The sequence below is a fragment of the Phoxinus phoxinus genome (assembly GCF_949152265.1).
Source record: "Phoxinus phoxinus genome assembly, chromosome: 2".
NCBI lineage: Eukaryota > Metazoa > Chordata > Actinopteri > Cypriniformes > Leuciscidae > Phoxinus > Phoxinus phoxinus.
Genome location: NC_136877.1, coordinates 20,648,733 through 20,665,872, shown reverse-complemented (window position 1 = coordinate 20,665,872; position 17,140 = coordinate 20,648,733). Strand labels below are relative to the sequence as shown.

Here is a 17,140-nt window from a genome sequence, read left to right as displayed (position 1 = left end):
CATGGCAGTTATTTCTTTTACCGTGCAATATATTTTCCTGACTTTCTGTTCGTCTCTTTAGCTGTTTTTAGAGGTGGGGAATAAACATTCGAACAGCTTCTGGGCAGCAAATATTCCCCCAGAGAATGAGCTTTGCAAGCAGTCATCGACGGAGCAGCGCGCATCCTTTATTAGCAGGAAGTACAAAAAGAGGAAGTACAAGAAAGTTCTGGAAGGTCTAAACACTCAGGAGGAACTCAACAAGGTTTGTGTGAGAGAGTTTGTGCGCTAACGTTGGCCCTTTGACTTGGTGTTATTTTTTTTCTACCTCATTAAAAGGCCCATTAGGCCTCGAGATGTTGGTGGTTTTGTGCATGTGTGTGTGTGTACATCTGTTGTTGCTCTGGCTCACCTGGTAGCCCAGGTGTAAATTAAGGTTACCATGGTAACTGGCTCTCACCAATCTTCAGAACTGGTTGCCAGGGATATGTTAACCATGATAAGAATCTACTTTGAATCTTTTTGCTTAGCACAAAATACTGCAAATACAATGCAAGTTCTTTAAAATTACAGTCGGAAAACAAACATTTTGACAACAGGACGTTAAATAAATTGAACAGATGATAATGGATGTGTTATGAGTTAACAGGATTTCCTGTGCATAATTCATCATAATGTTGTGTGTGTGTGTGTTTATTGTTCCTACTGAGTTTGTCCGCATTACTCTTTCCTAAGCCAAAAGATGCTTTTTTTCCTCACCGTCAGCAGTAACGCAGATCAAGCCTGCTTTTGTTTTCCGGAGAGGGGGGCAAAAGAGAGGAAACGAGAAGGGGAGAGAGGATTGGAGCTGTGGATTAGGCGTGTGTGAGATGAGAGCAGCACTGGGGAGTTTTCAGGGGTTCTTCTGAAAAAGTTGTATGATTGCGTGTGTGTCAGAGAGAGACAAAGAGAGGGAGATAAAGAATATAGTGAAGGTACATACAGAGGTGAGATTAGATTATAAATGGAAGGGTACGTCTGGGACAGACACAAACAAAATGTTCCAGAAAAATCCTCCCTGTACTCAAAAGTTTTTGTTTAAGCCCTGATGTGATATATGTCTTTTAAGTTTTTATTTTAGTTCTTTTCTGATACTTTTGTTCAGCCTGAAGTTTCAAGCAGTAGAGTCATCCTGACAGGCAGTGGTTTTGAGTTCATGAGATATAGCAACAATTCCAAAAAAGTTCTTTGTGGGTTGGGTTTGGCCTACAAAAAAATAGAAAATAAAAAATAAAAATAAAGCCTGTATCACCGCATTGTTGGTACCAGCCAAAGTTAAATGTCTTAATAATCATACTAATTAATATGGTAATATAAATATGTTAAATGCAGAAAGGTTTGTGTGAAGGCCAGATTTAGCAGATGGAAAATATAGTTTATTCAGTATGATAGAAAATTTGGACATACATCTGTGATCGTTCTGGAGAACATGATCATCAGGTTTAACACAAACTTGTCTTTATGCAGCTTGAGTGTTGTTGAAAAAAGAGAGACAAACCAAATACTAAGATGTTCTGATATTAATTTTTCTTTCAGTTAATCTTTTCACTCAAATTGTTATGCTTATAACATACTCTACTGATGGCAAAGCTGAATTTTCAGCTGTCATTTCTCCAGTATTCAGTGTCACATGATCCTTCAGAAATCATTCTAATATGCTGATTTGCTGCTCAAGAATCATTTCTTATTATGTTCTTATTATAACTGGTGCAGGTATATACGTTAGAGTGTGTGTGTGTGGTTTACTGTCTCAGTGTCCTTGTTCTCCAGCGGATCTAGCTTGTTTGAGGGGGATCGATAGCTTGGCTAGATCGTACTGTTTTAGATGAAAGCAGTGTTCGACTGAATTACTCCTGCCAACTCTCTCTCTCTCTCTCTCTCTTACTCTCTCAGAGACACACACTATTGTATTTATTGACTCTTTCCCCCTCCATCTCTTTTTAATTGGACTGACTGCATTCTTTCTTTGGATGCCCCGTTTCCTGTCAATGTTATTCCATACCAGGATTCCAAGTAAAACCGCATGCAACAAATGTTCCTTTCTCGTAGCCGCAAAGAAGCGGTACTTTTGACAATGCTGTTAGTTAATTCATCATATGCTGTCACTTTCAGTGTAGTCTTTGTGTGCCTGAAAGTGCTGCTGTGCTCATCCTATCACTGATGCTCAGTTGTGATTTGTTCCGTTCCCGTGTGTGTGTGTGTGTGAAGGCCCTGTGTTCTGCAGTGGTTCACCCTGATGTCCTGCAGACCATGGCCCTTGTTTTCAGTGGGGCGGATGTGATGTGTGCGACGGGTGACCCTGAGCACTCCACTCCATATCTACTGGCTCAAAAAGCAAGCCAGAGGCTGCAGATGGAGTTCCTCTACCACAACAAGCTCTCAGGTGTGTGTTTGTGTGTCACTTCATCATGCCGTGTTCAGAGCACTGTCCTGTGAAATATGTGTGTCCACACATAAGTTTGGGGTCTGTAAGGTATATACATTTTTTAAAGAAATTAATAGTTTTTATCAGCAAGGAAATTAATTTGACCAAAAATAACAGTAAAACATTTATAATGTTCCAAAAAAAGTCTGTTTCAAACTAAAGCTGTTTTTTAAACTTCTTTTTTTTCAACATTGATAATTCGATTTCTTGAGCAGCAAATCAGTATATTAGAATGATTTCTGGAGGATCATGTGACACTGAAGACTTAAGTAATGATGCTGAAAATTCAGCTTTGTCATCACAGGAATAAATGACATTTTAATATATTAAAATACAAAATGGTTATTTTATATTGTAATAATATTTAACAGTATTACAGTTTTTTCTGTGATTTAGTAGAACTAGTTAAACTCAAATTAGTAAACAGGAAAAAAAAAGAAAAAAAAACATACATAAAAACTTGAAATACTGACCAGACAACATAGCATGGACATTATCTCGCAAAATTTAGGTTAGGTTTTTTTCACAAAGACGTTTCGATGGAAAAGTTGTAGAAGCATTGAACATATCAAATATGTATGAAACCTTTATTTAATGCAGATATAAAACATTTTTTAAGATTTTTTAAAATGCTTTTTATGCTCAAAAAATGTTTTCATGTCATTATCAATGTAGAAATCGGTTGTGCTGCTAAATATTTTTGTGGAAACTGATTTTTTTCAGGATTCTTTAATGAATAGAGGGTGAAAAAAAACACTTATTTTTGTAACATTATAATGTCCCTATTTGTTACTTCAATTCAATGCATCCTTGCTGAATAAAAGTATTAATTGAATTGTATTAAAATCTTTCCGACCCGATACTTTTGAACGGTAGTGTAGATCAAAAATAATAATGTACTTTAAAACAAAGTTTTATTGTTTTCCTGCTTTGCATTTAAATACACACCGTCTGTACTGACTGGTGAATTCTAACTGGTACACGCAGTCAAATTTTCATCACAATTGGCAACACACACACACACACACACACACACACACACACACACACACACACACACACACACACACACACACACACACACACACACACACACCTCAAGACGACATTGCCCCTGAACGTGTCTATAATTAGCTGTAGATTGTGTGTGTGTATGTCGTTACATTGCTCATTTGGGGCTTTTACAGGAAGTGTGCCAACGATCCTAATTAAGCAATCCTCCAATCAGCACAGCCACAAATGTTTTACAGTGTTCTGCCAATGTTTTGTTAAGCTTACTAACATCGTAACAACAGCAGGACAACATTTGTGTAACCTCTAAATCTGTGCGGAGATGTGGCCTCATTAACTTAATGGCTTGTAAATGTGATTCTCTGTCGGATAATTCAAATCATCATTGTACACACATGCACACACATTCAACTTGCAACAAGTTCTTTTGTTTCTCTCAGACTTAGTCTAATGGAAAAATACACATTCGCATACATTTGAATATAATACTTACTGTATGCAGGTTTTCATTTAGCATGTTTGAGGCATGTGTGCAGAGGCTTTCCTCCATCTCATTACCACTTTTAATCCTTCTCTTTCGAACAGAGAAGTATCAGTAGCTTGAGGGAAGAGATGGATGGATAGAAAGAGCCCTCAATTAAAAGGCTTTTCAATTAAAGTTATTTGAACGTTTTCCATGTTGGCGACTGGAAGTGCGTGATTAAAATCTTGTCGGTACTGCCGGCCTTTCCGAAGAAAATTGAACCTGAGCATAGTGGCTAATTGAATCAGAACGTGATAAAGTAGTATGCAGAAAAAGGAGTAAAAGGTGAAGGAGGCAAATAAGGAGAGCAGATGAAGAGGTAGAGTGGCAAAAGGGGAGTCGGATCTTCTAACCTTGAGCTTCAATGTTTGGATGGAAGTTTTACAAGCCATAAACAAATAACCTTGGAAAATGAGAAAGAAATGTATTAAAATGGATGAAATTTAGCTGTTAAAAGCCATTTCACACCTTGGATGAAGACCGACTGGTTATCAAGACGCTTCTGACAGAAATAGTTTTTAAAAACTTTTGAATTTGACTTGAAAGAAGCAGGAATAGCGAGCTGGGTTTGCATATAATGCGACTGATCTCCATTTAAACAGCATTTCTCGTCCTCACCACATTATAGGATTATTCCTAATCAGCTGTTCTTCTTTTTTTCTTTTTAATCTCTGTTTTTCCCCCCTCCTTTCTCTCTCTGTATAGATTTTCCTAAGCTGGAAGCAGTACTTGACAGCAGTTTTCCGGCTGATGTTCCTTCTTTTATGGATGGATTTCTGTACTGCTCCATGAATGCCGGCAAGGCCACTCTGGATAGGAAAGGAAGACCCGGTGAGTCCGTCTGTCCTTGCTTTCATCCATCCAAATGGCCACCACCTCATTTATTCATCCATCCAAATAATTAGATATGAAAATTCATCTACACTTCCCGTTTATCCTCACCCATTGCTGGAAATGTTTGCACCGTATTTGTGCAATAGTATTATTCCCCCTACACTTGAACACACCATCCTTCTTTTTCCTCGCTAAATCCCCCCCAAAGATGTTGTTCTTTCAAGTATGTTTCCCCATCGTCTCTCTGGCACCCATTGTGTCACTTTGTTCTCCTCCAAACATCTGGAGAGGGCCGCTGGTGGTTAGACAGGAGTTCTCTCTAGGGACGGGGCCGTTAAAGGGACCTACATTAAGCTGGACTCTTGGTGGAGGAACACAAGCATCTGGAGCACGTTCCACTGTAGGAGCTTGTTTTCCCCCTCTTCTTTCTTTTTCAGCTCGTCTCTATCTTGTATCCCGAGGGACATCTGTCTCAAGCTGTGGTAGCCCGCTTTGGTCCTCTGCCTGTTTTCCACGATACCACTGTGTGTGTGTGTGTGTGTGTGTGTGTGTGTTTGTGTGTGTGTGTGTGTGTGTGTTTATGAGCACTGGAAATAAGCAAGCTGTGTTTTAGAATTAGACTCTGATAGTTGAAAATGGTTTAATGCAGTTCTAAGTATCTTAAAAGTAAATGTGATGACTGTTTGAAAGTTTAAAGAACGTCTGTTATGATAATAAACAGATGCCTCATTACTCTTTGCACAAAAGAAACTTTAGCAAAGTGGATGAGAATCTGAAAACTTTTCTGAACTGCCAGTAGTGCAGTGAAAAATCAAAAAAAAAATTGGAGAAACTTCTTATATAAACCACAGTAGCTTAAAATATAGATAAAATGCATCCCCTTGTGAAAAAATAATAAATATTTAAAACAAAAACAAACTTTTGAGTACTTTGAGATGATATAATATTAATGAATTGAAGTTTAAATTGATTCAATTTATCTTTCCAAAAATTCGTGTCAATACTTTCAGCAACAACCATTGATAGTTTACCCATATTTAAAAGACAATATAAGAAATTATGAAATTACATAAAAGTACTACTTAAGAGGGCCAAAAAAGCACTCTAAAGTTCAGCTAAATGTAATTGTATTTATGAGAAGCGCTGTTGAAAATTTAAATCAGCGCCTAAACAAACACTGTCTGTTTTGTGTGTGTGCTGAAAAAAAGTGTTTGTACCTGGCTGTGTAAATAGGAGAAAAAATGAATTGGATTGAACCGATTCATGGGCCACCTTTAATATACATTTAATCTATAATACATTTTCAATGAATTGCAATTGACATGCTGTTAAGTGTCTGAAAACATTACATACAGTTTGCACTTGAGTAAATTATTTCTGTAATAAGTAAAAACTTTTTCACAAGGGTGTTTCTAGACAAAGAACAATGCTTTTTTTTTTTTTTGGCAAGAACGACTACTGTTGATCAAACGTAGGGTGTAGGATTTGAGCTACTCAAATCTCCTATCCTTTTAGTATTTAACTTTTAGGAAGTAATTTATCCTGCATGTTGAATAACTCCTCAATTCATGCAGCTTGTTGAGCAGAGGTGTGATATTACCTTTCAAAGTGATTAAACCTACATTTTCACCTGGTAGTGATAAATCAAAAATCTTTTAGCATTGGAGGAGGGACAGGAACCGTGCCGGAACACCAGAATATCATTGTGATGTGGGTCTGGCTACCACCTAGTACCACCCTAGCAACCACATCGCAACATTCTAGAAAACCCTGGCAACGAATTAGCATAGTGGCAGTGACTTTTGCACTGGCAAGCATTGCTCTTCAGACTCTTCAGAAAAACATCTCACTTATCTTCACAAAAAATATATAAACCTTTTGATTCTGGTCTGCTTAGAAACAGTGGGGTGCAGATAGTCAAAATGTGTTTTTATTATTAGTTTTTATGTCGGATTTCTGCTGGTTTCCTTAAGAGAGCAAAACCAGTAAACAAATAAACAACAGTAAACAAATATAGCTGGAGGCACCTTTTATTGTTTAGTGGTTTTGCTTTCTTAAGGAAACACTATACAAAATAGTCTTACATTCCTCTATAAAAGAACTGTAATTTCACAGATGAAAATACCTTATTTCATTTATTAGATGAAAATACCTTATTTCATTTATTAGATAAAAAACAGTGCGGTTTCGTAATGGTAGAGTCTCTTCTGAAATACTACTTCTCAGTACTGCACTTAAACAGTGCATTTAAACTTGTTTAATCAACGAGAAAATGTTGCTTGTGCCACTCTAAAAAAAGGACTATTTAAAAAAAAAAAGCTATGTCACTGAGGTTGCCTTAAAACCTTTCACACTAATGGTCTAAAACGCTCTATATAAAACCTAATGTCAATAATTTATGGTTTCGTCTTGGGGATTTTAATAAAAGCATGGTCTGCTAGATTCGCTGCAGTCCGGTTGTTGCACTGACTTCACTTAAATCGTTGCAGCATTTTTGTGTGCACTTTTATTATAACAGAAGCAGACACTACTCGCTACTAACAAAAAGTAGCCAACACTGAACCTACATAAAGGGGGAATAACTTTTTAAAAAATAGATAACTATGCAATGATTTGTATTTATAATTTAATCTGAGACTTTTTCTGCCACACTGAGAAACTGTGATGCTATAGAAAAAATGTAGTAGAGTTAGTAGTGTCGCTTCTTTTAGTTTCCTATAACTGAATGTAAGGCATGATCAGAAAACACACATATCAGATAACCTCTGATTTCGGAATAAAATAGCAATGTGTTCCATGCTTCAATGTTTCAATCGTTCAATGTTCACAATTCATTGTGTTCATCTCTCTCCTCTGTTTCTGTTCATAGTAGTGTACCGTTTTTGTTCTTGTGTACTTAGAGGTATATACAACATATAGTTTGTTATTGACCAATCTGAAGTATTTGTGCGATAGTGTTAACTTGTGTCCTCCTTGTGTTGACAATACAGAAGAGGCTCTACAAGTATAATACAATAAATTGTATTATCAAAAAGATTAAACAAAGAGTAAATCAACACACCTAATATATGAATTCCATGAATGATAAAGGAATAAAGTGCATACGACGCATACAATGCAAGTGATTATTGTTGGGTGTGGCAGTCAGGTTTATTTGTTGTTTCTTTGAAACTAATAAGGTGAAGAACCTTATTTTGCATCTCCGGAAAGAAGTGATGTTTGCGTTTCACGTGGTCGAGTGAGCAGTCCGATGGCGATGACGTCTTCAACTGGTTGTGCTGGTTGACAATGCAGTATCTGTTTCAAGAGCCTTGAACATGAAGCTTTGTTGGATGCTGATCTCCTGGAGCACCAAAGGGTCCTACAATTTGGAACACGCAGATGAGGCCCTAACGTGGGTGAAGAAGGTACTTAACAATCTGGAACATGCAGACGGAAGTACCTTGGAGTGAACCTCGCCGGAGCTTAACCTTGTTGCAAAAGTGTCTGTATGTCTTCTGCTTCTATGGGCCAGAGAACTTGGTCAGTCTGCTTTTGTCTCTCTGGCATGGAGACTCAGGATGTGCTGTTATTACTGTCTCGCTGCATGAAGACTCTGAAAGTAGTGTTTGTTAATGTCTCTTTCCTCCAGACTGGAGGTTCAGAATGTGGTCGTATATGTTGCTGGATCACAAGCTGTAGACTCAGAGCATGGATTCTGTTTCTGTCTCTCCCTTCACTGGCCGGAGACTCAGAACGATGTATCTGTTAAAGTCTCTTTAAATGGGAGACCTCTATAACCTGTTGATCTGTTTCTGTCTTTCCTCCTTACAGGACTGAGACTCAAAACATTAGTGTATTCTGTTAATGTCTCACTGGATGATCCGGAGACTCAGAACAAGGAGTGTCTGTTGAAAGGGTACATTTATCCCTTTCTGAAGAGGAGGAGATTGCAATTTGCCGCTTCTCAATCCGAGTGCTGTGATTGGCTGCTGGCATCAGAGGGGGGCACACAGTGTGGCTTACCCTTCTTTCCCCTGTGGAATTTATTTGCAGACAGCACACAGTTAGAAGTATTTAGTGTCTTTACATTTTTGCCAATGCATTGCTCACTTTCCAAACCACCACCAGAATACCTTTGGCAATGTTCTAAACAAATAGTGCCAACAAGATGGGAAAAGATTGAACTGTCATTAACAGCTGAACTTGTGTTAGATGTTGCACTGCAAAAAGCTGTCACTGAGAATACTTATATTTCTTATCATACTTAATAAGTACGAAACGAAGAATGCGTGTAGTTTACATCACTTTTAAGATTTCCAAAAAGTCCTAATGAGTTGTTATGGCGGTTGGCTTAAACCTTAGGGATTCGTATTAGGTAAGGTGCAGTGAGGTGTGTGTCCTGTCCTTCCTGCGCTTGAGGTGACTGTCACTTTACCTAGCATCCTTATCTAATGGTGTTGGACATTTGTTTGTGCTAGTCCACCCAGATCCACTTGAAATGTAGCAAACCGTTCTCCACGGTTGCAGTAAGAGTGGAGCCCTGCCATAAAAATGGGCCTTGGAATGTGATGTTCCCTACATGCTTTTCATGAAATATCCATAAACATGTTTTTATAAAATCAACATATGTTGTACAGTATGTCCAGAAACATTACATTATTTACATAATCAATGTTGGAAATGCTACCTATAGTTTTTATTTATTTAATGGATATAATTCACTGTATTTTAATTAATGAACTTGAATTTTATGGACAATGGTGGGAGATTTATGTTTATGCTCTAAGTTTTTTTTTTTCTCTCTCTCCCAAAATGGAGCAGAAAAACATGAATTATGCTGGAAACCTTAAACAGAACTCCTGACTTATCTGTTCTTGTTGTGTTGGATGACATTTGAATTTCAGTTCAGTAAATTCCTCTTCCTTTCATTTCAGTTCCAGCTCCACATCCTATGGGATGTCGCCAATTCAATTCAAATTCACACTCATAAACTGAAAGCACATTCGTAAATTCCAATTTTTTTCCCAACCCCAATGTGTGTGCGCATGTTGTGCGAGAGAGTGTTTTTGTGTGTGTCTTCACTGAGTTTCCGCTGACACCCACAGAGGAAGCGTGCTTTTAGGGGAAGAGGAGAAAACAACCACATCTGCCCCTTTATAAATCATGCAGCGGTATTCCTCCGTGTGTGCGTGTACTTGTGAAACGCCCCATCCTCTGAAGGGTATAATGCATCTAAAACAAGCTCCCATTGCCTGTCACTGCTGGTAGCTGTGTGTCTCAGAGCCGGGGCAACTTCTCAATCGAGGCTTATTCATTTCTTTCATCTGGATCAATGTTGCAACCCTTTCATAGCAAACAATGTCCATCCGCAAATGAAAGAAGTCCCCCGTGAGGTTTCCGCCTGTGTAAATGATAAAACAAGTTTATTTTGAGGCACGTCTATTGATGACTAATCATCCGAACTGTGCTATACTCGGTCCAGACACCGAACTCGCATGAATATGAGTCACTTTACTCGCACATTATAAATAAATGATTTGACCTTTAGATTTTCTTTTCTGATACATCTCAACAGTTTTACACAAAGCTTTGTTTCACACCGCACAATTATTGTAGCATATTTTTTCTTCTTCCTTTTTTTTGTCTGAATCTAGCTGATTTAATTTGTTTATAGCTCTAGTTTGGGGGTTTAGTGTCGTTGTAGATTAATTACCATCTGGTTGGGAATGTGATCCCACTTCTCATGTTACATTTCTCATCATGTTAGTTATAAATCTTAATGGCCAACTCCTGATTACAATACAGTAGCACAGAAATGTCTTTATTTTCAGTATATAGAGCAGGTTACGCAACAGAAACACAATGTGAAAGCAAAATATAAACTGGCTGTTGTAGTTGGACTGTTGCTTCCCTTATGTGTGTGTTTTGAAATAGGCCTAATTTTTTTATAGTTGGTTAGTTTCGTTTTTTTTTGTGTCTTAATTATTCTATAATTCAAATTTTATAGTTGATATATTGTCACAGTTTGCCTGTGTTATAGTTGGACTTTGAGGGTGTTTTCACACTTGCCATTTTTGGTTCGATTAAAACGAACTCTGGTGCATGTGCTCTGTTATTGCGGTTCATTTGAATAAGTGTGAACGCTGCCTGAATCACAAACGCATAACTAATCTAAACAAACACATATACACAATCACGCAAACATGGGTAAAATGGAAAGTGAAAGTGAATGAAACTAGAAACCATCTGAACAGAACTATCCATTTCTTATTTCAAAGCACCTTGTTATTGACAGCTTATACTTAACCTCTTGTTTAGTTCGTTAAATGTACGATACTTGAAATGTCTTAGCCGTTTAAACGAGCGTCCTGATGAAGTCTCAGGAGAAAGCCCTGACGGTTTAGTAAGTCGATGGTGTTGAAGTTACAATCAATTTCTTCCACATTGAATGAAGAAATGATGATGAACTTGCGATGTTGGCTTGACGAGGAAGTTACAATTGTTATAACTTGAGGCCGCGCACCGGGGAAAGGTCCTGTGGTCGGACTGGATGTCACTCAGACAGCGCCCATTAACTTCTGTGAAGGTCACACCTCCAGGTGGTCAGTGAGCCAATGGCAACTTAAACTTTCTGAGGGGAAGTTTACAACCCTTTGTCTTTGAGCATGATGTTTTGCATATGTAACTGTATTGGGTGTTGACGGATAAGCTATTAAAGATTCTTGTAATATATATATATTTTTATTTTATTGAAAGGAGTAGAACAACATACAGTAAAACCATGAAAGTTACATTTTCCTTCCTTCTGTTTTTACTATACCAACCCCCCTCACCCCCGAAACATCCCTTCCCTGGTATATTATAATAATATTTAATACAATAGAATAACATAGCATCTGTTTACGATTCTTGTAATATTAATATGTGGCATATGTATCAACATTTAACATAAATGATTGTTCATATCATTAAAATAGCAATTCATAGATAACCAACATGGTATATGTGAGGTTACATTAACTAGTGGTTACATCATAAAGCATGCATAAGACAGTATATAAGACAGTATACAATACAAAATACATTATACAAGACAGAAATAATCATACACACAATGTCCTGGTAATATGTTCATCCGTTGAAGGTCTGCCTATGAATTAATGGAAAGAAGTCCTTTTTTATTGGCCTTATGCGTCTTTATTATGGCCTGTGCCTTCCACAATTTTTTTTTACATCGTAAACCAGTCTTATCTTGCTGGCATGCCTTTGCTGCCATGGTAACCAGGGGCCTGTTCTATCTTTTTGGGTGGTTGTCACAGACACCTTGGAACCTAGTTTTGTGGTTGGGTGAGTTTTTTTTGCTGGATTATTCATTAAATATAATGAATAATTGTGTCTGATTGGTCCAGCTGCTACAGATTACACTATTGAGCCCACCACGGATAAAGAGCCGAAGCACCACGAGGTGATGAAGCCAGAGTTAAGAAAAGCCCAGTCTGACCAGGTGTGCGAGCTGGCCATCAATTCCTTAAAGAGCATACCCCCGAGGCCAAGTTAATCCAGGAGAGGAGTCCGACCAGGTGTGTGAGCCAGTCCCTGTGTCCATTCCTCTGGCGCTTCTTATAGAGTATTATAGAGTATAGAGTATATTATAGACTTATAGAGTATATATATCATGGATTGAAGTCCAGCCCAAAGTACCAGGGCTGATGTCAGTGTCGTGACTCCAAACCCCAATATTAATAATGACGAGTATGACAGATTAGCACTATGTCTGTTTCGTCAGCCAATTCCCACCCTCCTTCCCACTCCCACCTCCTGTGCCTGTCCCGTGTCGGCCAAGGAGGCCGTTTTTGAAGTCCCTGCCTGTCCCGTGTTTTTGTACTCTCTGCCCCTGTCCCTTATCGGCCAAGGAGGCCATTTTTGAGCTCTCTGCCTCTTTTACAGAACACTGCTTGCAAATGAGTCCAGTTCTTTTATTTCCATCTTGATTTCAACCCCTTGCTGACAATATCATGCAATTTATTCACTACTGTTCAAAAGTCTGGGGTTGGTACTTTTTGTTTTTAAAAGAGATCTCTTTTGCTCACCATTATTACGGTTTTGATTATTTTCGATAAAAATGGTCAAAACAGTAATGTTGTGAAAATAGTAATTTTATTTAAATAGTTTTGAAATTATTTATTTGAAATTATTTTTGTGCTGAATAAAAGTATACATTTCTTAAAAAAAAAAAAAAAACTCCATACTATATTGGTGATTTTTTTTAATGCAAAGACAACACATAACAAGATGTATTTGGATTATAATGAAAATGGTAAGCAGCTCTGATGTGCCGTGTAATACATACAGCTCCTTTTTTATGCTGTCTGTAACTCCGTCTTTGTATCTCATTCTATTATGTAAAATACTAAAGGTAAAAAAAAAATGGTAGCACTTTCTATGAAGCCTGAATTTATAATGCATTGTAAGGGTATTCTTAATTTTTACCCAATAGAATGATTCTCTTAAGAGCACATCCATCTCCCAGGCCTCTCGAGCCATGTAACATTGGATGATCATTGGTAAATTCCTCCATGGCTCATGGATGTATACAAATCTGAAGAAAATGAGCTTGACATAACTGGAATAAGGAAGATTTACACACTTTTCATGGGTTCTTCAAACCTCCTCAAGATTCAAGCACATGTTAAATGTTTGTAGAGTATCTAAATTTGCAACTTGCTTGTGAATAGCCTATCAAATCTCCTTTTTATCATTTTGAATTGTAAGAGGCTTGACCTCAGCAACCCCACCAGAAGCTTGTATTGAAGTGAAATTGTATAAATGGTTTCAGTTCACATAAAGACACTGATGAAGTTGAAGCTGACAAAGACCCCTGGCCAACATGCAGAGCAAATTCAAATATAATGACAAATGAAAAGGACACCTCTCTCCATGGTTCCTGGGAAGCACTGCTTCATAGATAATATATCCATAGCCTTGTAAACAAGAAAATGAAAAGACAGTGACAAGAGGGTTTTCACACACTTATTGTGGTGGCATTTGAGCTGGAGAGGTTCAAACAGATGAGGTGAAGAGGTTTGAGGGAAATAAATACCAGCAATTTATTGTATTACACAACACTCGATACTGAGAGACAGCCGCACTGGATGGTTGTTGATAGTAAATGCCAGCTGTCTGTGGACCCGTTTGCATATATGTACACGCCAATTCAGTGTGTTGTGATATTGCCAAACGGTCACCAAATACCATCTCTGTCACCTGAAGTTTGTCACTGATCAACATTTTGTTTTGTATACTTTCTCTTTAAAAGTTGAATATCACACTGACTGCATGTCACATGGATAACCCCACCTCGCCCATAATTTAGTGTCTCTTACCTGCTGATATTTACAACAGAACAGTTTGTACCCTAGCTAACTGGATAAAAGAAGTGCCAGTATTGTAGATGAATCAGGTGAGGCATTGTCAGGAACAAAACATTGTGTCCCTGTAACACAAAGTTAAAGTTAAAATACTCTGCTCTGCCTAATAGCAACCATCCAGAAACACTACGCAACCCTTTCCGCTCAGAAATAGACCATCAGCGTTTTCACAAGACAAATGACAGTTGTATTACATGTATATGATTATGACTTATGCTAGGACTATTTTAGTGTTAACAAAGCTCCACAGTATTACTTAACTAACGTAATAGTTAGAAAAAGAGTGTAACATCTCAGTTAAATATTTATGATGAATGTAAGCCCTCTCAGATTCACGAGAATCTCTTGGATTTTAGTACTTAGAGGCTTTTCAGTGAACAGAAATCACAGTTGATACCCCATTACAGCCTTAACATGCCTTGATGTATCTTTGATATTTTTAAACGGCAGTTTTCTGTGAAACATGGTTTTAAAAGCTTTTTGGTAGCATTAATGTTTTTGTTGAATCTTTAAACACCTCTTTAAAGGCATTCTTATTTCTTACACTCACAAAATGAGTGTAGATAATTTAGAAAGAATCAGTGTTTCTGATATTTTTCATGATGAAATATCAGTTTTGTTTTATTAAATCCTTTTGTTAATTGCATCCTTTGGGAGGAAACTGTTACTTGTTGCTTTGGTTTTAGTAAAAATTATCTTAGCAGATTTACTTGGAGTAGTGCTTTGTAACCCAACATACTCTCAATGTTGAAAAAAGGCATATCGGTTTGTCCCTCGACGAATGTAAATGTACTTTACATTTAACATTTACATTTAATCATACTTTACATGTCACAACCTGTTTTGCACCCAGCAAGTGGCCTCTGTGAGGTAAGTGGGTAATGGTGTAGTGGGTAATACTTGGGGCTCATAATCAGAAAAATGTTGACTGGATGGACTGAACCAGTAGCAAGTGAACAAGTGATTAAAAAAAAAAGGTCATTTTCGTGATCAAAGATGAGTTTTAAGCAATACAAATATTGCTACAGGGGGACTTTAAGAACAGTGATACATATAGCTACTTAAGGAAGTTAGTCCAAACTTGTGCGTCTTTCATACTTTATTGCCAGTGGCCAGATAGTTTTAAAGGCCTTCCTCAGAAACTTTTTTTTTTTTTTTTTAAGTGGCTCAGTTGTATTATACAAAGCAGATCATAAAGTGTACTGAGTGAATAGAGAGGCTATTATGAACATGTTCTGGGTGGTTGGTAAGGTGTTGCTCAGTTGCTAGGGTGTTCTGGGTGGTTAAGTACTTGCTTACTGGTCCAAATCCAAGTGTCTGATGTTCTGGTCTTTATATATTGATTGCAATCCTCCTTTAAAGCAACTGTAAAAGGTGCGGTCACTTTAGTAGAATTTCAGTGAAATTTTGCAGGCATTGTCTCGAGTGTAGCGAATCGATGCATGAAGCACTGTCTGCAAACACAGAAGTCACTTTCATAACGAGCAGCTTTCTGTTGGTCAACATGCTGAACTTGCATGGCAAACATGAACACAATTTTTTTTTTGCCTTCATGCGAAATTCCCAATTGTGCGGCTTCCTATCGAAATGACTGGATTTCACCATTGAAACTTCTCCCACTAGACAAACTACATTGCTTAATTTACATTACATGTATTAGTGAATAATACTACAAGTAGATCTGTCATACCATATTCCCATTGTACATTGGGTGGACACTTCGCTGCACAATCGGAGGTATCATTCATGTCTTTAGCGCAAAAGTTGAAAATGTATTTGCCAAAGTTTGTTAAAATCCCTAAGTATGAGCAATAACAGCAAATACCACAAAGAATATGCCATTGAATCTAGTTCTCAGTAGTTAAAGTTCATGTTTGTGTATTTGTATGTATGTTTCAGACATGGTCCGTCGTTGGTGTACGTTGGAAGGTGGATTTCTTAGTTACTATGACAACGAGAAGATCGCCACCCCCATAGGTCGGGTTGACGTCAGCAACGTGGTGAGCCTGGCCATCAGCAACATTGAGAACATCACCGAAACAGGGTACAGGATTCTCTTTCTCTCACACCCTCGTTTGCGCTTGACCACCTTTTGTGGGTTAGAGGTTACGGAAAGCGTTTTTTGATGCGACCTCACCTCAGACTTTCCATACACTAACAAACGTAAAGAAATGAGAGGAAACCAACACGCTGATCGACCTCTAACCCGATTAACCTGACTCTCTGGGAAATCCCCATTTTTCTGAGATTCTTTTTGCTCTCGCTGCTATAACAAAAATATCCCCGTCCAAAAATGTGGGCCACAAGTCAGAGCTGTTAAAGCCATTAAGAGAGTGACCTTTCCCCCTGGATTAATCTCCTGTGTTCAGCTGTTTATTGTAAGAGCAAAAGACTAACAGAGATTAATCACCATCCTTTCTGTTTCACAGCTGTGTGCATGTGTGTTTTTCAGTCATTTTGTGTGTGTGTTAATTGCTGTTTCACACCTCCCTCAGGCCAGTGTTCACCTTTGAGTTGTACCTGCGCTCTCCGAGAGTGCTGGTGTTCGGAGCGGAGACCTCGGACACACACCAAGATTGGACGCATGCCATCGCCAAGGTGACACTCATTCTTTAACACACAAGTCTTTGAAGATTTATCGTAACTTTACCTTGCAGGGATTTAGCATAAGTGTGCCGTTTCTGTGATTAAATATGAATGGCTGCGTTAGCCGTAGTCTATTGTATGCGTGGACTCTTGAAGGTCATTTGATTGTGTCTTTGTCCCTGTTGTGTCGGAGTGCATTTGTGTTTTTCTTGTGCGAGTGGGTGTATGCTATTACTCCTTCAAACAGATCCATCTCACTTGCCTCATCCCTCACTCACACTCACACACACACACATTCCCATTTAAGTGAAGTGTGGAGGTTCTAGTGTCTAG

At 38.0% G+C, this 17,140-nt stretch overlaps 1 protein-coding gene across 2 annotated transcripts in view; it reads left to right on the top strand.

Annotated features, from left to right (window-relative positions):
- The window catches only part of arap2 (ArfGAP with RhoGAP domain, ankyrin repeat and PH domain 2), a 97,344-nt gene that overhangs the window by 52,797 nt on the left and 27,407 nt on the right, over nt 1–17,140 (top strand). For both annotated transcript variants that reach the window (XM_079604738.1, XM_079604739.1), the window contains exons 13-17: nt 62–244; nt 2,227–2,401; nt 4,683–4,808; nt 16,121–16,265; nt 16,717–16,819. In XM_079604738.1, the coding sequence (XP_079460864.1) occupies nt 62–244; nt 2,227–2,401; nt 4,683–4,808; nt 16,121–16,265; nt 16,717–16,819 (732 nt within the window). The remainder of the gene's footprint in view (nt 1–61; nt 245–2,226; nt 2,402–4,682; nt 4,809–16,120; nt 16,266–16,716; nt 16,820–17,140) is intronic.